Here is a 24,530-nt window from a genome sequence, read left to right on the forward strand (position 1 = left end):
CTCTCCCCTCTCTCTCTCTCTCTCTCTCTCTCTCTGACATTAAGTTTAGTATTTCTGGGCTCAGTACTGATTAGGTATGTGTGAAGCATCAGTCAGCAGTCCGCAGTCATCAGTCAGCAGGGCTGGGGATGCTGTTAGGACAGGACAGGGACAGGAGAAGACTCAAGTACAGCAACAGAATATTAACAGGCTGAAAGTGAGTCCCAAATGGCTCCCTATTCCCTATGTAAAGTCCATAGGACCTGGTCAAAAGTAGTGCACTACATGTGCCATTTAACTGCCATTCTCTCAAAGTTCTATCGGACTAGTATTCCACAGGCGGGTGGAGAGAGCAAGACGTTGTTTGTCATTTTTATATCGGGCGGAACTGCGAAATGAAAGGACTTCAATCTGTACCTGTATTACTGCCATTAGTATCAATGTGTAGCATATAGTAGATGGACCTAAGAAGCACACACACACACACACAAATACACACACACACAGAATCTCTTTGTCTCTGTCTCTCTCTCTGTGTCAATTCAATTTCAATTTAAGGGCTTTATTGGCATGAAACATTTACATTGCCAAAACAAGTGAAGTAGATTATAAACAACAGCAAAAAGGTACTGTACATTGCATTCTGATAAGTTCAAAAATAATACATTCATTACAAATGTCATATTATGTGCAAATGGTTAAAAGTACAAAATGGAATATAAATCAAATGAAATATGGGTTGTATTTAGAATGGTGTTTGTTCTTCACTGGTTGCCCTTTTCTTGTGGCAACATGTCACAATTCTTGCTGCTGTGATGGCACACTGTGGAATTTCACCCAGTAGATATGGGAGTTTATCAAAATTGGGTTTGTTTTCAAATTATTTGTGGATCTTTGTAATCTGAGGGAAATATGTGCCTCTAATATGGTCATACATTTGGCAGGAGGTTAGGAAGTGCAGCTCAGTTTCCACCTCATTTTGTGAGCAGTGTGCACATAGCCTGTCTTCTCTTGAGAGCCATGTCTGCATACGGCGACCTTTCTCAATATCAAGGCTATGCTCACTGAGTCTGTACAAAGTCAAAGCTTTCTTTAAGTTTGGGTCAGTCACAGTGGTCAGGTATTCTGCCTGCTCTGTTTTTTTTGTTAAATCTTTCCAATGTGTTAAATAATTACAATACCAGTCAAAGGTTTGGGCACACCTACTCATTCAAGGGTTTTTCTTTATTTTGACTATTTTATACATTGTAGAATAATAGTGAAGACTTCAAAACTATGAAATAACCCATAGAGAATCACATGGTAAGCAAAATAAAATAAAATAGGAAGGCTATTTCCACCGCTCTAATGACCATTGCTTGTGTTTCATGGCCAAAGCAAGTCCCGTCTTCTTATTGGTGTCCTTTAGTAGTGGTTTCTTTGCAGCAATTCAAACCTGAAGGCCTGATTCAACTGTCTCCTCTGGACAGTTGATGTTGAGATGTGTCTGTTACTTGAACTCTGTGAAGCATTTATTTGGGTTTAAAAAGTTAAAAACTTCCGGCAACGACAGAGATGGCCGCCTCGCTTCGCGTTCCTAGGAAACTATGCAGTATTTTGTATTTTAGATACATAGATGATAGGATAGAGGGATAGATACAGTACATAGAGAATTGGAGGATAGGATAGAGGGATAGATACAGTACATAGAGAATTGGAGGATAGGATAGAGGGATATATACATAGAGAATAGGAGGATAGGATAGAGGGATATATACATAGAGAATAGGAGGATAGGATAGAGGGATAGATACATAGAGAATAGGAGGATAGGATAGAGGGATATATACATAGAGAATTGGAGGATAGGATAGAGGGATAGATACATAGAGAATAGGAGGATAGGATAGAGGGATAGATACATAGAGAATAGGAGGATAGGATAGAGGGATAGATACATAGAGAATAGGAGGATAGGATAGAGGGATATATACATAGAGAATTGGAGGATAGGATAGAGGGATATATACATAGAGAATAGGAGGATAGGATAGAGGGATAGATACATAGAGAATAGGAGGATAGGATAGAGGGATATATACATAGAGAATAGGAGGATAGGATAGAGGGATATATACATAGAGAATAGGAGGATAGGATAGAGGGATAGATACATAGAGAATAGGAGGATAGGATAGAGGGATAGATACATAGAGAATAGGAGGATAGGATAGAGGGTAATAAACATAGATGACAGGATAGAGGGATATATACATAGATGATAGGATAGAGGGATATATACATAGTGGATAGGATAGAGGGATAGATACATAGAGAATAGGAGGATAGGATAGAGGGATAGATACATAGAGAATAGGAGGATAGGATAGAGGGTAATAAACATAGATGACAGGATAGAGGGATATATACATAGATGATAGGATAGAGGGATAGATACATAGAGAATAGGAGGATAGGATAGAGGGATAGATACAGAGATGATAGGATAGAGGGATATATACATAGATGATAGGATAGAGGGATATGTACATAGATGATAGGATAGAGGGATAGATACATAGATGACAGGATAGAGGGATAGATACATAGATGATAGGATAGAGGGATAGATACATATATGATAGGATAGAGGGATATATACATAGATGATAGGATAGAGGGATAGATACATAGATGATAGGATAGAGGGATAGATACATAGATGACAGGATAGAGGGATAGATACATAGATGATAGGATAGAGGGATAGATACATAGATGACAGGATAGAGGGATAGATACATAGATGATAGGATAGAGGGATATATACATAGATGATAGGATAGAGGGATAGATACATAGATGACAGGATAGAGGGATAGATACATAGATGATAGGATAGAGGGATAGATACATATATGATAGGATAGAGGGATATATACATAGATGATAGGATAGAGGGATAGATACATAGATGATAGGATAGAGGGATAGATACATAGATGACAGGATAGAGGGATAGATACATAGATGATAGGATAGAGGGATAGATACATAGATGACAGGATAGAGGGATAGATACATAGATGATAGGATAGAGGGATAGATACATATATGATAGGATAGAGGGATAGATACATATATGACAGGATAGAGGGATAGATACATATATGATAGGATAGAGGGATATATACATAGATGATAGGATAGAGGGATAGATACATAGATGATAGGATAGAGGGATAGATACATATATGATAGGATAGAGGGATATATACATAGATGATAGGATAGAGGGATAGATACATAGATGATAGGATAGAGGGATAGATACATAGATGACAGGATAGAGGGATAGATACATACATGACAGGATAGAGGGATAGATACATAGATGATAGGATAGAGGGATAGATACATAGATGATAGGATAGAGGGATAGATACATAGATGACAGGATAGAGGGATAGATACATAGATGACAGGATAGAGGGATAGATACATAGATGACAGGATAGAGGGATAGATACATAGATGACAGGATAGAGGGATAGATACATAGATGACAGGATAGAGGGATAGATACATAGATGACAGGATAGAGGGATAGATACATAGATGATAGGATAGAGGGATAGATACTGAGATGATAGGATAGAGGGATAGAGGGATAGAGGGATATATACATAGATGATAGGATAGAGGGATATATACATAGATGATAGGATAGAGGGATAGATACATAGATGATAGGATAGAGGGATAGATACATAGATGACAGGATAGAGGGATAGATACATAGATGATAGGATAGAGGGATAGATACATATATGATAGGATAGAGGGATATATACATAGATGATAGGATAGAGGGATAGATACATAGATGATAGGATAGATGGATAGATACATAGATGATAGGATAGAGGGATAGATACAGAGAGGATAGTAGGATATGATAGAGGGATAGATACAGAGAGGATAGGAGGATATGATAGAGGGATAGATACATAGATGATAGGATAGAGGGATAGATACATAGATGATAGGATAGAGGGATAGATAACACTTTCGGCGCCGACAGAGATGGCCGCCTCGCTTTGCATTCCTAGGAAACTATGCAGTATTTTGTTTTTTTTACGTGTTATTTCTTACATTGGTACCCCAGGTAATCTTAGGTTTCATTACATACAGTCGGGAGGAACTACTGAATATAAGAGCAACGTCAACTCAGCATCATTACGACCAGGAATATGACTTTCGCGAAGAGGATCCTGTGTTTTGCCTTCCACCCAGGACAATGGATCGGATCCCAGCCGGCGAACCAACGTCGCCGTAAAAGGGGAAATGAAGCGGTCTTCTGGTCAGGTTCCGGAGACGGGCACATCGCACACCACTCCCTAGTATACTACTCGCCAATGACCAGTCTCTTGACAACAAGGTTGATGAAATCCGAGCAAGGGTAACATTCCAGAGGGACATCAGAGACTGTAACGTTCTTTGCATCACGGAAACATGGCTCACTCGAGACACGCTATCGGAGTCGGTGCAGCCAGCTGGTTTCTTCACGCATCGTGCCGACAGAAACAAGCATATTTCTGGTAAGAAGAGGGGCGGGGGGTATGCCTTATGATTAACGAGACATGGTGTGATCACAACAACATACAGGAACTCATGTCCTTCTGTTCACCAGACTTAGAATTCCTCACAATCAAATATCAACCGCATTATCTACCAAGAGAATTCTCTTCAATTATAATCACAGCCGCATATATTCCCCCCCAAGCAGACACATCGATGGCCCTGAACAAACTTTATTTGACTCTATGTAAACTGGAAACCACATATCATGAGGCTGCTTTCATTGTAGCTGGGGATTGTAACAAGGCTAATCTGAAAGCAAGACTCCCTAAATTCTTTCAGCATATCGATTGTGCTACCAGGGCTGGTAAAACCCTGGATCATTGTTATTCTAACTTCCGCGACGCATATAAGGCCCTCCCCCGCCCTCCTTTTGGAAAAGCTGACCACGACTCCATTTTGTTGCTCCCAGCCTATAGACAGAGACTAAAACAGGAAGCTGCCGCACTCAGGTCTGTTCAACGCTGCTCCGACCAATCTTATTCCATGCTTCAAGACTGCTTCGATCACGTGGATTGGGATATGTTTCCCGCATTGCGTCCAACAACAACATTGACGAATATGCTGATTCGGTGAGCGAGTTCATTAGCAAGTGCATCGGCGATGTCGTACCCACAGCGACTGTGAAAACATTCCCAAAGTGGAAACCGTGGATTAATGGCAGCATTCGCGCAAAACTGAAAGCGCAAAGCACTGCTTTTAACCAGGGCAAGGTGACCGGAAACATGACCGAATACAAACAGTGTAGCTATTCCCTCCGCAAGGCAATCAAACAAGCTAAGCGTCAGTATAGAGACAAAGTAGAGTTGCAATTCAACGGCTCAGACACAAGAGGTATGTGGCAGGGTCAACAGTCAATCACGGATTACAAAAAGAAAACCAGCCCCGTCGCGGACCAGGATGTCTTGCTCCCAGACAGACTAAATAACTTCTTTACTCGCTTTGAGGACAATACAGTGCCACTGACACGGCCCACTACCAAAACCTGCGGACTCTCCTTCACTGCAGCCGACATGAGTAAAACATTTAAATGTGTTAACCCTCGCAAGGCTGCAGGCCCAGACGGCATCCCCAGCCACATCCTCATAGCAACCTCAGGAGGCTGAAGAAATTTGGCTTGTCACCAAAAACACTCTCAAACATTTACAGAAGCACAATCAAGGTCATCCTGTCGGGCTGTATCACAGCCTGGTATGGCAACTGCTCCGCCCACAACCGTAAGGCTCTCCAGAGGGTAATGAGGTCTGCACAACGCATCACCGGGGGCAAACTACCTGCCCTCCAGGACACCTACACCACCCGATGTCACAGGATGGCCATATAGATCATCAAGGACAACAACCACCCAAGCCACTGCCTGTTCACCCTGCTATCATCCAGAAGGCGAGGTCAGTACTGGTGCATCAAAGCAGGGCCCGTGAGACTGAAAAACAGCTTCTATCTCAAGGCCATCAGACTGTTTAACAGCCACCACTAACATTGAGTGGCTGCTGCCAACATCCTGACTCAACTCCAGCCACTTTAATAATGGAAAATTGATGTAAAAACTGTATCACTAGTCACTTTAAACAATGCCACTTAATATAATGTTTACATACCCTACATTACTCATCTCATATGTATATACTGTCCTCTATACCATCTACTGCATCTTGCCATCTTTATGTAATACATGTTTCACTAGCCACTTTAAACAATGCCACTTATATGTTTACATACCCTACATTACTCATCTCATATGTATATACTGTACTCGATACCATCTACTGCATCTTGCCTATGCCATTATGTACCATCACTCATTCATATATCTTTGTCTACATATTCTTTATTCCTTTACACTTGTGTGTAAGGTAGTTGTGGAATTATTAGGTTAGATTACTCGTTGGGTATTACTGCATTGTCGGAACTAGAAGCACAAGTATTTCACTGCACTCACATTAACATCTGCTAACCATGTGTATGTGACAAATACAATTTGATTTGTTTTGATCTGAGGTGCAGTCAACTCTAATGAACTTATCCTCTGCAGCAGAGGTAACTCTAGGTCTTCTGTTCCTGTGGCGGTCCTCATGAGAGCCAGTTTCATCATAGCGCTTGATGGTTTTTGCGACTGCACTTGTTCTTGAAATGTTCCGTATTGACAGACCTTTTTGTCTTAAAGTAGTGATGTCATTTCTCTTTACTTATTTGAACTGCTCCTGCCATAATATGAACTTGGTATTTTACCAAATAGGGCTATATTTCTTATACCCCTACCTTGTCACAACAGAAATGATTGACTCAATAGAAAAAAAAGTTAACTTTTAACAAGGCACACCTGTTAATTCAAATGCATTCCAGGTGACTACCTCATGAAGCTGGTTGAGGGAACGACAAGAGTGTGCAACGCTGTCATCAAGGCATTGGGTGACTACTCTGAAAAATTACAAATCTAAAATATATTTTCATTTGTTACCATTTTTTGTTGACTAAATCATTCCATATCTGTTATTTTATCGTTTTGAAGTCTTCACTATTTTTCTACCATGTCTAAAATAGTAAAAATAAAGACAAGTCCTTGAATAAGTAAGTGTGTCCAAAATCTTGACTGATACTGTATCTTTGTGTTTTCTCATGATTTGGTTGGGTGTAATTGTGTTGTTGTCCTGGGGCTCTGTGGGGTCTGTTTGTGTTTGTGAACAGAGCCCCAGGACCAGCTTGCTTAGGGGACTCTTCTCCAGATTTATTTCTCTGTAGATCGATGGCTTTGTTGTGGGAGGTTTGTGAATCACTTCCTTTTAGGTGGTTGTAGAACTTTTAGGTGGTTGTAGAACTTTTCTGGATTTTTATAATTAGTGTGTATCAGCCATATTCTGCTCTGCATGCATTATTTGGTGTTTGACATTGTACACAGAGGATGTTTTTGCAGAATTCTGCATGCAGAGTCTCAATCTGGAGTTTGTCCCATTTTGTGAATTATAGGTTGGTGAACGGACCCCAGACCTCAGAACTGTAAAGAGCAATGTGTTCTATAACTGATTCAAGTATTTTTAGGCAGGCAGATCCTAATTGGTATGTCGAATTTTATGTTCCTTTTAATGGCATAGAAGTCCCTTGCCTTGTCTCACAAATCGTTCACAGCTTTTTGGCAGTTACCTGTGGCGCTGATGTTTAGGCCGAGGTATGTATCGTTTTTTTGTGCTCTAGGGCAACAGTGTCTAGATGGAATTTGTATTTGAGAACCTGGTGACTGGACCTTTTTTGGAACACCATTATTTTTGTCTTACTGAGATTAACTGTCAGGGCCTAGGTCTGACATCATTTGTGCAGAAGATCTAGGTGCTGCTGTAGGGCCTCCTTGATTGGGGGCAGAAGCAACAGATCATCAGCAAACAATAGACATTTGACTTCGGATTCTATATGGTGAGGCCTGGTGTTGCAGACTGTTCTAGTGTGGGGCTTAACCTGCATCCCTGTCTCACCCCACCCCTTTGGAAAGAAATGTGTGTTTTTTGCCAATTCTAACCGCACACTTGTTTGTGTACATGAATTTTATAATGTCATTTGTTTTTCCCCAAACACCACTTTCTATCAATTTGTAGAGCAAACCTTCATGTCAAATTGAGTCAGAAGCTTTTTGAAATCAACAAAACATGAGAATACTTTGCCTTTGTTTTGGTTTGTTTGTTTGTTGATTAGGGTGTGTAGGGTGAATACGTGGTCTGTTGTACGGCAATTTGGTAAAAAGCCAATTTGACATTTGCTCAGTACATTGTTTTCACTGAGGAAATGTACGAGTCTGCTGTTAATGATAATGCAGAGGATTTTCCCAGGTTGCTGTTGATGCATATCCCACAGTAGTTATCTGTGTAAAATTTGTCTCCACTTTTGGATTGGGGTGATCAGTCCTTGGTCCCAAATATTGGGGAAGATGCCAGAGCTAAAGATGATGTTAAAGAGTTTAACAATAGCCAATTGAAATTTGTAGTCTGTATATTCTATCATTTCATTGAGGATACCATGAACACCACAGGCCTTTTTGGGTTGGAGGGTTTGTATTTTGTCTTGAAGTTCATTCAATGTAATTGGAGAATCCAGTGGGTTCTGGCAGCCTTTAATAGTTGATTCTAAGATTTGTATTTGATCATGTATATGTTTTTGCTGCATGTTCTTTGTTATAGAGCCAAAAAGCTTGGAGAAGTGGTTTACCCATCCATCTCCATTTTGGATAGATAAATCTTCCTGTTGTTACTTGTTTAGTGTTTTCCAATTTTCCCAGAAGTGGTCTGTCCCTCTCTCGCGCTCTTTCTCTCTCGCGCTCTTTCTCTCTCGCACTCTCTCTCACTCTCTCTGTCTCACACAAACACACACACACACACACACACACAATAACAGTGGAGTGCAGTAGCGAGGATGTCTATTACTCTCTCTAATTCAATCCTTTATTGAGCTACTGTTGATTAAAACTCTGGTAGAGATGGGGAGCATTCTTTCTCACACACACTCAGTTTACTCTCGGATACAGTATCTACAGCCAGTCACAGGTCCTTTAGAAAGTCCATATTAAGGGGATATTCAAATTAGATGTAGGGTTTAAGCCCTCTCTCCCCCTTCCTGCTAAATGGAATGGCAGGAAGGAATTGGAACGTACAGATGGTGGAATGCCTCATTCTAATCTACACTAAAGATCAGTATTTGATTTATGATGATTATAGGATTTTTCATTTTGCGCTTTTATGATGGGCCTAGTAATTTTACTGTAATCTTAAATCCTAGATTAGTTGTATTTTTGGTATTATCATAGTGAAATGTCATATTTATGTACATTAATTGGTAAAATTCTCAAATTCAATAGTCAGGCTTTCCTGTATAAAAAACAAGTGATATTTTATAGGTCTGAGAGAGAGAGAGAGAGAGAGAGAGAGAGAGAGATGAGATTATCAGAGGTGGAACAAATGTTCTTACAGGAGGTTAAGTGTTCTTGTTCGTGATTCATACTACAGGGAGATAGATTACTGGCTGTCTGACCTCTCATCCATCCTCCTCCTCATACCCTCCTCCTCCTCTTCCCCTTCTCCTCCCATCATCCTCCTCCTATCCTTCCCCCTTCCTCCTCCATCTCGCCTCCTCCCATTCCTCCTCCCCTCTTCTTCCCCTTCCTCTTCCTCCTACCAACCTCCTTCCCTCCTCCAGCTCTCCTCCGTCCCTCCCTAACTCATAGACATCTCCTACCCTCTAGTCCTGTGGATGGTGGTGTGACTTTATGAAACTCCCATGAGTATTGATCCTGATGATGGAGCTGATCGAGGTGATTGGGAGGTCAATTCTGACAGTTGCTGATTCTAAAGTTTATGATGTATTAATGTAGGTATGTTTTACTGGTTAGGATTTAGTAGTTTTGTGATGTGATTTATTTATGATTCACTTTATCTCTATCTTGCCCTCTCTCTCTCTTGCTCTTTTTCACACGCATACACACACACACACACACAAACGCACACACACTCGCACACACACACACAAACACACATGCGCACGCGGGCACACACACACACACACACACAGAGAGAGAGAGAGAGACTACGTAGTTGTTCATATCTAAAAGGCTCTTGACTTTACTAACATTTAATATCTTCTGAAAAACCATAGCCCCTCAGTCGGTTAGTGTAATAAGCAGGAATATAGGTTTTTACGGTGACCATATTACCGCCACACCGGCGGACACAGTAATTATGCTTCTCCAAGCTCTGATGCTGCTGATGGTCTAGGTAGCCTACCGAACCTGCTAACTGCCTGGCACTCAGGACTCTATTGTCCCTCTAATCACTCTGACATCAATGCAAATGTATTCTACAACGGATTCAAACACTTGATCTAATCACGAGAGCCCATGAGCTCCTGCTGCGTCACATTTATATAGGCTTGGCAATTGCGTGAGAAAACAGAGTGATGGCCTGTATTAACATTCCTAATATTAAGCACATTGCTTCTCTTTATAACAGGAGTACCTGGCTGGCATGAAAATGAACCACGTGAAAAGCATCCTCCGTTCGCTTTTTAAATGAATAGATGACATGTATTTTTCCGCAGCCCCTTTAGTATATGTGTCACGTGTGGCCCTCTCCGGTCTCTTGGTCACCAGTCTGCTCGTTATGGCGCACACCTGTCACCATCGTTACTCGCACCTGCGCATCATCAGACACACCTGGACTCCATCACCTCACTGATTACCTTCCCTTTATATGTCTCTCCCTTGGGTTCCTTCTCTTTATATCTCTCTCCCTTTGGTTCCTTCTCTTTATATCTCTCTCCCTTTGGTTCCTTCTCTTTATATCTCTCTCCCTTTGGTTCCTTCTCTTTATATCTCTCTCCCTTTGGTTCCTTCTCTTTATATCTCTCTCCCTTTGGTTCCTTCTCTTTATATCTCTCTCCCTTTGGTTCCTTCTCTTTATATCTCTCTCCCTTTGGTTCCTTCTCTTTATATCTCTCTCCCTTTGGTTCCTTCTCTTTATATGTCTCTCCCTTGGGTTCCTTCTCTTTATATCTCTCTCCCTTTGGTTCCTTCTCTTTATATCTCTCTCCCTTTGGTTCCTTCTCTTTATATCTCTCTCCCTTTGGTTCCTTCTCTTTATATGTATCTCCCTTTGGTTCCTTCTCTTTATATCTCTCTCCCTTTGGTTCCTTCTCTTTATATCTCTCTCCCTTTGGTTCCTTCTCTTTATATCTCTCTCCCTTTGGTTCCTTCTCTTTATATCTCTCTCCCTTTGGTTCCTTCTCTTTATATGTCTCTCCCTTGGGTTCCTTCTCTTTATATCTCTCTCCCTTTGGTTCCTTCTCTTTATATCTCTCTCCCTTTGGTTCCTTCTCTTTATATCTCTCTCCCTTTGGTTCCTTCTCTTTATATGTATCTCCCTTTGGTTCCTTCTCTTTATATCTCTCTCCCTTTGGTTCCTTCTCTTTATATCTCTCTCCCTTTGGTTCCTTCTCTTTATATCTCTCTCCCTTTGGTTCCTTCTCTGTATATGTCTCTCCCTTTGGTTCCTTCTCTTTATATCTCTCTCCCTTTGGTTCCTTCTCTTTATATCTCTCTCCCTTTGGTTCTTTCTCTTTATATCTCTCTCCCTTTGGTTCCTTCTCTTTATATGTATCTCCCTTTGGTTCCTTCTCTTTATATCTCTCTCCCTTTGGTTCCTTCTCTTTATATCTCTCTCCCTTTGGTTCCTTCTCTTTATATCTATATCCCTTTGGTTCCTTCTCTTTATATCTCTCTCCCTTTGGTTCCTTCTCTTTATATCTATATCCCTTTGGTTCCTTCTCTTTATATCTCTCTCCCTTTGGTTCCTTCTCTTTATATCTATATCCCTTTGGTTCCTTCTCTTTATATCTATATCCCTTTGGTTCCTTCTCTTTATATCTCTCTCCCTTTGGTTCCTTCTCTTTATATCTCTCTCCCTTTGGTTCCTTCTCTTTATATCTCTCTCCCTTTGGTTCCTTCTCTTTATATGTATCTCCCTTTGGTTCCTTCTCTTTATATCTATATCCCTTTGGTTCCTTCTCTTTATATCTCTCTCCCTTTGGTTCCTTCTCTTTATATCTATATCCCTTTGGTTCTTTCTCTTTATATCTCTCTCCCTTTGGTTCCTTCTCTTTATATGTATCTCCCTTTGGTTCCTTCTCTTTATATCTATATCCCTTTGGTTCCTTCTCTTTATATCTATCTCCCTTTGGTTCCTTCTCTTTATATCTATATCCCTTTGGTTCTTTCTCTTTATATCTCTCTCCCTTTGGTTCCTTCTCTTTATATGTATCTCCCTTTGGTTCCTTCTCTTTATATCTATATCCCTTTGGTTCCTTCTCTTTATATGTCTCTCCTTTTGGTTTTGGTTCCTTCCCCAGGCGTTATTGTTTCTGTTCCAGTGTCATGTCTGTGCGTTGTTCGTGTTTTCTTGTTCGTTATTATGTTAACGTTTATTTATTAAAACATTCACTCCCTGAACTTGCTTCCCGACCCTCAGCGCACACGTTACAATATGTAAAGACAAGATTAAATCAAGAATAGTCTGATGGGTGACTATATTAACCTATCACTTGTGAATGACACATTATCACTTGTGAATGATACATTATTACTTGTGAATGATATATTATCACTTGTGAATACTAATTTGTTCTTGACTGACTTGCCTATATAAATAAGAGTTAACTTGTGAATTATATGGTATATTATATGGTATCACTTGTGAATAGTACATTATCACTTGTGAATAATACATTATCACTTGTGAATGATGCCCAGTTAAAGGCTAACAGTGAATGATTTATTTGTGTGACTTGTTATAATCATAGTGGCACATCTCCTGTAGCCTAGCCCATAGGCCTATATGTTTTGATAAGGTCTGCATCACAACTAAAGTGGCCACATAACTTCTTCAAATAAAGCACAGTAAACCACTTTACAATGGGTATAGAGCCTAACTGTGTGCATTGTTGCTGCACTTATAATGTGAAGAAATAGCTTATCAATGTGAATGTTCTCATCTGTTGCATCAGGCTAATTGCTTAAGCAGTTTTTGTGTTTTTAGTGGTTGTATTCATTTGGGATCTAGCGCATCCCACAACTGTCCAGGACTGTATTTGGAAAATACATTTCTTGCACAGAATATAATAGGTAAACATCTGTACTATGGGGGATAGTAGATTGACATTGGCTAGTGCTTTTGCTGTTCGGTAGACCTACTCATGTTGTTGAATGACGAAAAGTAAATGTGGACAATTCATCCAATATGTTAAATATTTGCCTTGGAATTGGATAAGAACGCACACAGTTGTGTCCCCAATGTGTCTGTCTTCTCTTGTAGCCTTTCACGGAGAGCCATGTGAGCGAGGCATGTTTCAGCACGCAGCCGGGAGAAGGGAATTATAATTATAATACTCTGCCCAAGGGCACAACAGCCACTGGCCACAAAAGGCATGGATTTATTTAGGGGGCATTACAGTCACACAAGTGGATGCAGCCGGAAAATTAGAGGCATTAAGTGCTTGTCAAATTATGAATGAGAGACTGATGGAGTGTGTACAGCCTGCACAAAGAAAACAAAGCAGAGCTCATGCCTTACATACAACTTTTTTCAAATCATCTTTAGAGTGGCATCCTGCAGCTTTAGAATGTGTTAAAAATCAAAACACACAGGCCAACGTTTGTATCACAGGTAAAGTTGCATAAATAACTTTCAATGAAGCATATAGGAGGACCTGTTTCTTTGTTAGCCATTCAACACAGAACAGCTGCATGTGTTCACTCCCTCAAATCGTTTGGAGAAAACATCCTTTATATATTAATCAGCTTTGTTCAATTGTATTCTTCAGACAATAAAATCATGTAAAAATAATGCCATGTAATTCTAAGCAAATCTTGTCTGCTAAATGAAACTTGTGTAGCCCACAGGCATATGGCATAGCCAGATCAGGGCCTAACATTTACATTTGACATTTAGTCATTTAGCAGATGCTCTTATCCAGAGTGATTTACAGTTAGTGCATTCATCTTAAAGTAGCTAGGTGGGTCAACCACATTTCATAGGCATATGAAGTACATTTTTCCTCAATAACGCAGCTATCAGTAGAGTCAGAGCTAGAAGGGGTTGGTCAAGTGCAAGTGCTGCTTAAGTGTTATTTTTTATATATATTTTTTGGGGGGGTGGGGGGGTCGTAGTGATGAGGAGGATTGATACTGAGGTAGGGGTTCAGATGTTTTTGGTAGGGACTGGGTAGGGTAGGGACTCTGTTGTCCTAGCTTCAGGGGGATGATGGGTAGGGACTCTGTTGTCCTAGCTTCAGAGGGAAGATAGGTAGGGACTCTGTTGTCCTAGCTTCAGAGGGAAGTTGGGTAGGGACTCTGTTGTCCTAGCTTCAGGGGGAAGATGGGTAGGGACTCTGTTGTCCTCGCTTTAGAGGTAAGATGGGTAGGGACTCTGTTGTCCTAGCTTCAGGGGGAAGATGGGTAGGGACTCTGTTGTCCTAGCTTCAGGGGGAAGATGGGTAGGGACTCTGTTGTCCTAGCTTCAGAGGGAAGATGGGTAGTGACTCTGTTGTCCTAGCTTCAGAGGGAAGATGGGTAGTGACTCTGTTGTCCTCGCTTCAGAGGTAAGATGGTTCCAACATTGGTGTGTCAGGACAGAGAAGAGCTTGGACTGGGCTGAACGGGAGCTGCCCTCTCGTAGGGGTGGGAGGGCCAAGAGACATGAGGTGGCAGAACGGGTTGGTTCCTCTTGCTGTTCCATAGGTAAGCACCGTAGTCTTGTAGTGGATACGAGCTTCAACTGGAAGTCGGTGGAGTGTGAGAAGGAGCGAGGTGACATGAGAGAACTTGGGAAAGTTGAAAACCAGGCAGGCTGCTGCTTTGTGGATAAGTTTCAGGTGTTTGATGGTACAACCAGGGAGCTCAGCCGACAGCCAGTTGCAGTAGTGCAGACAGGAGAGGACAAATGCCTGGATTAGGACCTGCGCCGCTTCCTGTGTGAGGCAGGGTCATACTCTACAGATGTTGTAGAGCATGAACCTGGAGGATCGGGTCACTGCGTTGATGTTTGCAAAGAACGACAGGGTGTTGTCTAGGGTCATGCCAAGATTCTTTGCACTCTGGGAGGGTGACACTGTGGAGTTGCCAACCGTGATGGAGAGGTCTTTGAGCGGGCAGGCCTTTGCTGGGAGATAGAGCAGTTCCGTCTTGTCGAGGTTGAACTTGAGGTGGTGGGCCAACATCCAAGTGGAGATCTATGCCAGGCACGCAGAGATGCTTGTCACTACCTGAGTGTCTGAAGGGGGAAGGAGAATAGTAGTTTATTGTCATCCGCATAGGAATGATAGGAGAGACCATGTGGAGAAATGACAGAGCAGAGTGAGAGGGCCTAGAATCAAGCCCTGGGAGACACCAGTAGTGAGAGTATGTGGTGCAGGCAAAGATCCTCTCCACGTCACCTGGTCGGAGCGGCCTGCCAAGTAAAATGCAATCCAAGTGTTTGCATACCCTGAGACCAGCCCAGCCCTGAAAGGGTGGAGAGGAGGAAAGAGGTCAGGGCATAGGGTAGTTTGGTGTGAGTGAGACCACTGGAATCAATAGGCTGAGTGAATGAGTAGCAGACGTCATCAACCAAAGTGGTTGACAAAGTAGTCCGCAGAGAGGGAGGAGGGAGGGGGTGGAAGATTAAGTAGGGAGGAGAAGGTGGAAAAGAGTTTCCTATGATTAGAGGCAGAAGCTTGACATCTAGAGGGATAGAAAGTGCCTTTAGCAGCAGATACAGAGAAGGTAGAGAAGAGGGAGTGAAAGGATAATAGATCCTCCGGATGTTTAGTTGTCCTCTAATTTTGCTCAGTTGCCCGCAGCCCTGTTCTGTAAGCTCGCAATGAGTCACTCAGCCACAGAGCAGGAGGGGAGGGCCGAACCGGCCGGGAGGAAAGGGGACAGTCCGAGTCATAGGATGCATAAAGGGAGGAGAGTAGGGTTGAAGAGGCAGAATCAGGAGACAGGAGGGAGAAGAATTTAGCAGAAGACAGATGATGGAAGAGGAGAGAGTAGTGGGAGAGAGAGAGTGAAGATTGCGATGGCGCATGACCATCTGGGTAGGGGCTGGGTGGTTAGGTGTGGGATGAATGGGAGGCAGAAAAGGAAACAAAGTAGTGATCAGAGATCTGGGGGGGCGATGTTGCAGTGAGATTAGTATGCGAGCAGCTTCTTGTAAAGATGAGGTCAAGTGTATTGCCTACCTTGTTAGTTGGAGGGGAAAGGGTGAGGTCCAAATAGGCAAGGAGGGGAAAGAGCGAGTTGGGAATAAATTCATCAAATGCAGACGTCGGGAGGTTGAAGTTCATCATCAGGAAATTAGCTTATCAAGGTGTCAAGCTCATTGAGGAACTCTCCAAGGGCACCTGGTGGACAATATATTACAATAATGTTAAGCTTGAGTGGACAAGTGACAGTGAAAGCATGAATTAAATTGAGATGGACAGGTGAGAGAGGGAGAAAAGAGAAAATCTCAATTTAGGAGAAATGAGTAAACCTGTGCCACCACATGACAACCAGATGATCTTGGACTATGAGAGAAAACATAGTCAGATGAAGAAAGAGGTGCTGGAGTAACAGTGTTCTCTGGGGTGATCCATGTCTCCATCAGATCCAATAATCGTAATCGTGATTCGTGCATCGTACGGCTTTTATTTTGTCGTAGCCATATTTTGATTGACGTCGTGTCAAAAACGTCACTACGCCGGAAGTGTTGGAAAGATTAAAATCCTCTTCAGTGACAGCAGCGGTTTGGTACATTGTATTTTTTTGTCTCCGGAAGGGCAACATAGGCTGAGATGAACTCTGCGTTCTTGACTGCAGATTGGTAGTTCCAAAGGCACCACTTAAAGCAGATGGCCCAAGCTAGCAAAACGAAAGTACTAGAACAGATAAAGACAAAACAATGATACTTCACACTCATGGAGATCTAAGGAGTCCTCTAGCTATAGAATGAACATAAGGACAACTCAGATTATTGTCCATGTTCACCCACTGCTGCATGGCCAAACACGACTCCAACACCATCATTAAGTTTGCTGATGACACAACAGTGGTAGGCCTGATCACCGACAACAATGAGACAGTCTATAGGGAGGAGGTCAGAGACCTGGAAGTGTGATGGGCCGAACAGGCCCCCATCAACATCAACAGGGCTGTAGTGTAGTGGGTCGAGAGTTTCAAGTTCTATGATGTCCACATCACCAACGAACTATCATAGTCCAAACATACCAAGAAAGTCGTGAAGAGGGCACGACAACACCTTTTCCCCCTCAGGATACTGAAAAGATCTGGCGTAGATCCCCAGATCCTCAAAAGGTTCTACAGCTGCACCATCGAGAGCATCCTGACCGGTTGCATCACCTCCTGGTGTGGTAACTGCTCGGTATCTAACTTAAGGCGCTACAGAGCGTAGTGCGAATGGCCCAGTACATCACTGGGGCCAAGCTTCCTGCCATCCAGGACCTATGTAACAGGCAGTGTCAGAGGAAAGCCCAGAAAACCTCTTATCTTAGCCTACTTGGCAAATATTTTCTTCTTCTTGAACTGCACTGTTGGTTAAGGGCTTGTAAGTAAGCATTTCACGGTAAGGTCTATACTTGTTGTGTTCGGCGCATGTGGCAAATAAAGTTTGATTTGATTTGATGTTATTATGTTCTTCGGAAATATATCAATATTTTCTTCACCTCATGTTTCTTTAGACCTGTCTAAAATAAACAATGGATTTATTGTGATGGTGTAGGAAAATACGCCAAATAAAAATGTGATTCACATTTTCTAACAGTCCATTTAGTAAGGCCCGCGTCCATAGAGACACCTATCAGCTCTCCTGGTAGTACGGCTACTACCAGCAGTACTACACCTACACCTGTCCACGACACAAGTTGTTCTGCGTCCATGAACACGTCCATAGAGACACCTATCAGCTCTAGTGGTAGTACGGCTACTACCAGCAGTACTACACCTACACCTGTCCACGACACAAGTTGTTCTGCGTCCATGAACACGTCCATAGAGACACCTATCAGCTCTAGTGGTAGTACGGCTACTACCAGCAGTACTACACCTGCACCTGTCCACGACACAAGTTGTTCTGCGTCCATGAACACGTCCATAGAGACACTTACCAGCTCTCTTGGTAGTACGGCTACTACCAGCAGTACTACACCTACACCTGTCCACGACACAAGTTGTACTGCGTCCATGAACACGTCCATAGAGTCACATACCAGCTCTCCTGGTAGTACGGCTACTGCCAGCAGTACTACACCTGCACCTGTCGACGACACAAGTTGTTCTGCGTCCATGAACACGTCCATAGAGACACCTATCAGCTCTAGTGGTAGTACGGCTACTACCAGCAGTACTACACCTGCACCTGTCCACGACACAAGTTGTTCTGCGTCCATGAACACGTCCATAGAGTCACATACCAGCTCTCCTGGTAGTACGGCTACTACCAGCAGTACTACACCTACACCTGTCCAGGACACAAGTTGTTCTGCATCCATGAACACGTCCATAGAGTCACATACCAGCTCTCCTGGTAGTACGGCTACTACCAGCAGTACTACACCTACACCTGTCCACGACACAAGTTGTTCTGCGTCTATGAACACATCCATAGAGACACATATCAGCTCTAGTGGTAGTACGGCTACTGCCAGCAGTACTACACCTACACCTGTCGACGACACAAATTGTTCTGCTTCCACGAGCACATCAAATGCAAGCATCAGTAATTCTACATTTGTTGTTAGCCCGGCTTGCATGGACACTGACTGCTGTGAATCTGATGCAGCTGAAGAGCTACTGCCCCCTTACCCTGGAAAACACCGAACAACAGATAGGGACGTTGGACCATCGAAGAAGTGCAATTATGATGAGAACTACATTGATATTTTTAAAGTATATTTTTAAAGTACAGGACAGCTTTGTGACATCAAATTAACTTTGGTAGTCAAGATGTGTTGGTATCTCTAGTGATGGTGCAAAGCCATGACAGGGAGACCGAGTGGAGTGGTAACGCGCGTGTAAGCAGTTACTCCCAACACCACTTGGGTGCACTGCAGCATCCACTGAGAGGCTTTTGCTGCCAAGGGAATGACTGATGGCTTGAAAACCGTTTTGGACACTACAGTGAGAATGGACAAGGCCCCTGAACTCTCGTGTATTTTCTGCACTGTGCAACGATATGGGTAGCGACCATGTAACGCCTTTACAACATGTGCTGGTTATCAAGGGGAAAAGTATTAACAAGTGTTTTAAATTGAGATACGAGCTTAAAGTTTTCTTTACTGACCTGACATTTTCACTCGTCTGACCTCTTGCATGATGATGAGATTCTCAGACCACTGGCCTATCTGGGGGATGTTTTTTCTCGCCTGAATGATCTGAATCTAGGATTACAGGGACTCTCTGCAACTATATTCAATGTGTGGGACATAATTGAGGCTATTATTAAGAAGTTTGAGCTCTTCTCTGTCTGCATTAATTACGACAACAAACGGTCTTTCTATCATTGTATCATTTTTTGTGTGCAAATGAACTCAAGTTTATGGACAATGTCAAATGTCATTTAGCAAAGCACCTGAGTGAACAGGGTGTACAATTACGCAGGTACTTTCCTGAAACGGATGACACAAACAACTGGATTTGTTATCCCTTTCATGCCCTGCCTCCAGGCCACTAACCGATATCTGAACAAGAGAGCCTCATCGAAATTGCAACAAGCGGTTCTGTGAAAATTGAATTTAATCCGAAGTCACTGCCAGATTTCTGGATAGGGCTGCGCTCAGAGTATCCTGCCTTGGAAAATCGCGCTGTTAAGACATGGATGCCCTTTGCAACCACGTACCTATGTGAGAGTGGATTCTCGGCCCTCACAAGCATGAAAACTAAATACAGGCATAGACTGTGTGTGGAAATGATTTAAGACTGAGACTCTCTCCAATACAACCCAACATTGCAGAGTTATGTGCATCCTTTCAAGCAAACCCTTCTCATTAACCTGTGCTGAGTTATTCACAATTTTCGATTAACAAATAAGGTTTTACATGTAAGATGGTTAAATAAAGAGAAACATTATTGATCATTATTAGGTTAGTATTTGTGCCCTGTTCCTATAAGAGCTCTTTGTCACTTCCCACGAGCCGGGTTGTGACAAAAACTCACACGTGCTAGGCTTATAATGATGAAAAAACAAAAACATTTGAGAGTAAACCCTGGTGCTAGAGGGGGTACGCAGCTGGAGGTTGAATGTTTGAAGGGGTACGAGACTATAACAAGTTTGGGAACCACTGGTGTAGGCTATATTGCATGGGTTTATTATATATATGTTTTATGTAGATTTTGCATCAAAGGCTGGTAGGCTGTGTGTGAAGCCAGGAGTGTGTTTATGTTAAATGTGTTTATGTTAATTAACGGTCAATTACCGTGAGACCGGCAGTTATTTGCTTGACAATCACCGGCTGACAAAATGTCATGACCTCCACAGCCCTACGCAGAACTAATCCAGGTCTGAATCCTACTTAAGACTTAAAGGGGTCAGAGAAGACTAAATTATGTCAACTGTTATTCCTCTGTAATAATTGAAGATGTGACCTTCTCATTGTTTTGGCGTGATTCATATATTTACCAGCTGCCTGTACTGACATTTCACTGTCTGACATAATCTCTTTCTCATCTCCCTCTTTTCTCAACCTCTCCAGTCTCCCATTTGCCGTGGTCAAAATCTCTCTTCACTTATTTTTCCTTCTCTCTGTCCAAATCATTGTATTAAATGGAAACAGCAAAAAGAGAGGGAGAAGTGGAGGGAAAGAAAGAAAGAAAGAAAGAAAGAAAGAAAGAGATGGAGAGAAAGAAAGAATGATATATACAGTAGAGAGAGAAAGAGAGAATGATAGAGATTATCCACACTTCATTGTACATCTGTGATGTGTGTTTTCTGTCTGGGCATCTATCATAAAGAACCTGGCAGGCCTACAGTAGCAGGACCACAGTTTGTCCACCGTCTCTCCAGTGGCATGCTTGTTTCTGGGGGCCAGTGGGTCAAGCTGTCTCCTCAGATTTGAGGCGAGCTGTGCTTACACCCCCAGGAAACACCCTGGCTGGGGCCTACGGGGCCAACAGACGGCAAGCAGAGAGAGACACACTCACAGAGTCTGTTCACACACATACTTCATAAGGTTTTCTTCTCTGAGGACAATCAGCTGCTGGTCTGTTCTGTTTCTCCTGCGGCTGCTTTTATCGGTGGGTTTTCTACTGTATGAGAGTTTCCTCTGGCCAGAGAATAGAGGAATATAGAATAAAAGAATAGAGAATAGAGGAATATAGAATAGAGGAATAGAGAATAGAAGAATAGAGAATAGAAGAATATAGAATAAAGGAATAGAGAATAGAAGAATATAGAATAGAAGAATAGAGAATAGAATAATAGGGAATAGAGGAATAGAGAATAGAAGAATATGGAATAGAGGAATAGAAGAATATAGAATAGAGGAATAGAGAATAGAATAATACGGAATAGAGGAACAGAGAATAAAGGAATAAAGGGATAGAGAACAGAAAAATAGAGAATAGAGAATAGAAAAATAGAGGAATAGAGAATAGAAAAATAGAGGAGTAGATGAACAGAGAATAGAGAAATAGAGGATAGAGGAACAGAGAATTGAGGAATAGAGGGATAGAGAACAGAAAAATAGAGGAACGGAGAATAGAAGAATAGAGGAATAGAGGAACAGGGAATAGAGAATGGAGAATTGAGGAATAGATAATAGAGAATGGAGAATTGAGGAATAGATAATAGAGAAATAGAAAATGGAGGAAAGAGAAATAGAGAATAGAGGAATAAAGGGATAGAGAACAGAAAAATAGAGAATTGAGAAATAGATTAATAGAGAATAGAGGAATAGATAATATAAGAATAGAGAAATAGAGGAACAGAGAATTGAGGAATAGAGGGATAGAGAACAGAAAAATAGATAAATAGAGGAATATAGGAATAGAGAATAGAATAGAGAATAGAAGAATAGAGAAATGAGGAATGAAGAATAGAGGAACAGAGAATAGAAGAACAGAGGAACAGAGAATAGAGAATTGAGGAATAGATAATAGAGAAATAGAAAATGGAGGAAAGAGAAACAGAGAATAGAGGAATAAAGGGATAGAGAACAGAAAAATTGATAATAGAGTAATAAAGAATAGAAGAATAGAGGAATGAAGAATATAGAATAGAGGAATATAGAATAGAGGAATAGATGAACAGAGAATAGAGAATTGAGGATTAGAGAAATAGAGGAACAGAGAATTGAGGGATAGAGGGATAGAGAACAGAAAAATAGAGGAACGGAGAATAGAAGAATAGAGGAACAGGGAATAGAGAATGGAGAATTGAGGAATAGATAATAGAGAATGGAGAATTGAGGAATAGATAATAGAGAAATAGAAAATGGAGGAAAGAGAAATAGAGAATAGAGAAACAGAGAATAGAGGAATAAAGGGATAGAGAACAGAAAAATAGAGAATTGAGAAATAGATTAATAGAGAATAGAGGAATAGATAATATAAGAATAGAGAAATAGAGGAACAGAGAATTGAGGAATAGAGGGATAGAGAACAGAAAAATAGATAAATAGAGGAATATAGGAATAGAGAATAGAATAGAGAATAGAAGAATAGAGAAATGAGGAATGAAGAATAGAGGAACAGAGAATAGAAGAACAGAGGAACAGAGAATAGAGAATTGAGGAATAGATAATAGAGAAATAGAAAATGGAGGAAAGAGAAACAGAGAATAGAGGAATAAAGGGATAGAGAACAGAAAAATTGATAATAGAGTAATAAAGAATAGAAGAATAGAGGAATGAAGAATATAGAATAGAGGAATATAGAATAGATGAACAGAGAATAGAGAATTGAGGATTAGAGAAATAGAGGAACAGAGAATTGAGGGATAGAGGGATAGAGAACAGAAAAATAGAGATATAGAGGAATGGAGAATAGAAAAAAATAATAGAGGAATAGAGAATAGAAGAATAGAAAATTAGAGAATTGAGGAATGAAGAATGGAGGAATAGAGAATAGAGGAATATAAAATAGAGGAACAGAGAATAGAAGAATAGAGGAACAGAGAATAGAGGAATATAAAATAGAGGAACAGAGAATAGAAGAATAGAGGAACAGAGAATAGAGCATATAGGAATAGAGAATAGAGAAACAGAGAATAGAGAATAGAAGAGAAGGGGAGTGAAAGAGAGAAAATGAGAGACTGAGAGAGAGAGAGACTGCAGGGGATGGGAAAGAGAAGGTGGGGAAAGAGAAAGTTGGGAGAATGGGAAAGTGGGAGAAAGGTTCAGAGGGATAATTCCAGCCTTGGACTGCTCTGTTCATACTCTTATGTTTAAATATGCATGTTAAAGCTTAGCTTATTCAATTACCATCACTATGAGTTCTGTCAGTGTTCTCAGAGTGATATTACTATCTCTCTCTCTCTCTCCCTCTCTCTCCCTCTCTCTTCCTCTCTCTTCCTCTCTCTCTCTCTCTCTCTCTGTCTCTCTCTCTCTCTCTCTCTCTCTCTCTCTTCCTCTCTCCGCAGCGTTGAATGAGCCCACTATAGATTACGGCTTCCAGAGGTTACAGAAAGTCATCCCCAGACATCCAGGAGACCAGGAGAGACTACCTAAGGTCAGCACACACACATACACACATTCACACTCATACCCACCACACACATACACCCATACACACATGCACATACACACACACACACACACACACACATACACACACCCACAAAGAAAGGAAGGAAGAGGAGTGGGAGGAGAGCAGGGGGAGGAGAGGGGGAGAGAAAGAGTAGGGAAGTAGAGGGGGAGGAGGAGAAGGGGGAGGGGAGGTATACAGGCGTCCATCATGGTTCAGTCAGTCAGCTGAGGAGTCAGTGGATCGAAGAACTGTCCAGCTGAGTGTTCTTACTGAAGCTTGATTGGTCGTCCAGCACTGAAAGACAGCAGGGGAGGGTAGAGAGAACAGGTGTGGGAGGTTAAGAGAGAAATCACCTCTCGCTCACTCTGGGTCATGTCTGGTGGTGAGGTCTGTGGAACAAATCAGCACTCATACCCTGGGATACTTGATACGTATGGCCCCTGGTCTTTAGACTAACAACCTCCTGTATCTCCTCCCCTCCACTCTCTCTCCCTCCCCCCTCTGTTTCCCTCCTCCAATAAATGAACAGTGGTAGATAGGTACACTCTTAGAAAAAAGTGTTCTTTCTAGAACCTAAAATTGTTCTTTGACTGTCCGCATAGGAGAACCCTTTGGAGAACCCTTTTTGGTTCCAGGTAGAACCCTTTTTGGTTCCATGTAGGATTCCCAGAGGGTTCTACATGGAATC

The 24,530-nt window shown here is 41.8% G+C and overlaps 1 protein-coding gene across 1 annotated transcript in view; it reads left to right on the top strand.

Annotated features, from left to right (window-relative positions):
* LOC135526666 (transcription factor COE1-A-like) overlaps window positions 1-24,530 on the top strand; it is a 113,329-nt gene that overhangs the window by 62,933 nt on the left and 25,866 nt on the right. Inside the window, exon 11 of the mRNA XM_064955206.1 lies at window positions 23,736-23,824. Coding sequence (XP_064811278.1) covers window positions 23,736-23,824 — 89 coding nt within the window. The remainder of the gene's footprint in view (window positions 1-23,735; window positions 23,825-24,530) is intronic.

This window comes from Oncorhynchus masou, chromosome 32 (genome assembly GCF_036934945.1).
Source record: "Oncorhynchus masou masou isolate Uvic2021 chromosome 32, UVic_Omas_1.1, whole genome shotgun sequence".
NCBI lineage: Eukaryota > Metazoa > Chordata > Actinopteri > Salmoniformes > Salmonidae > Oncorhynchus > Oncorhynchus masou.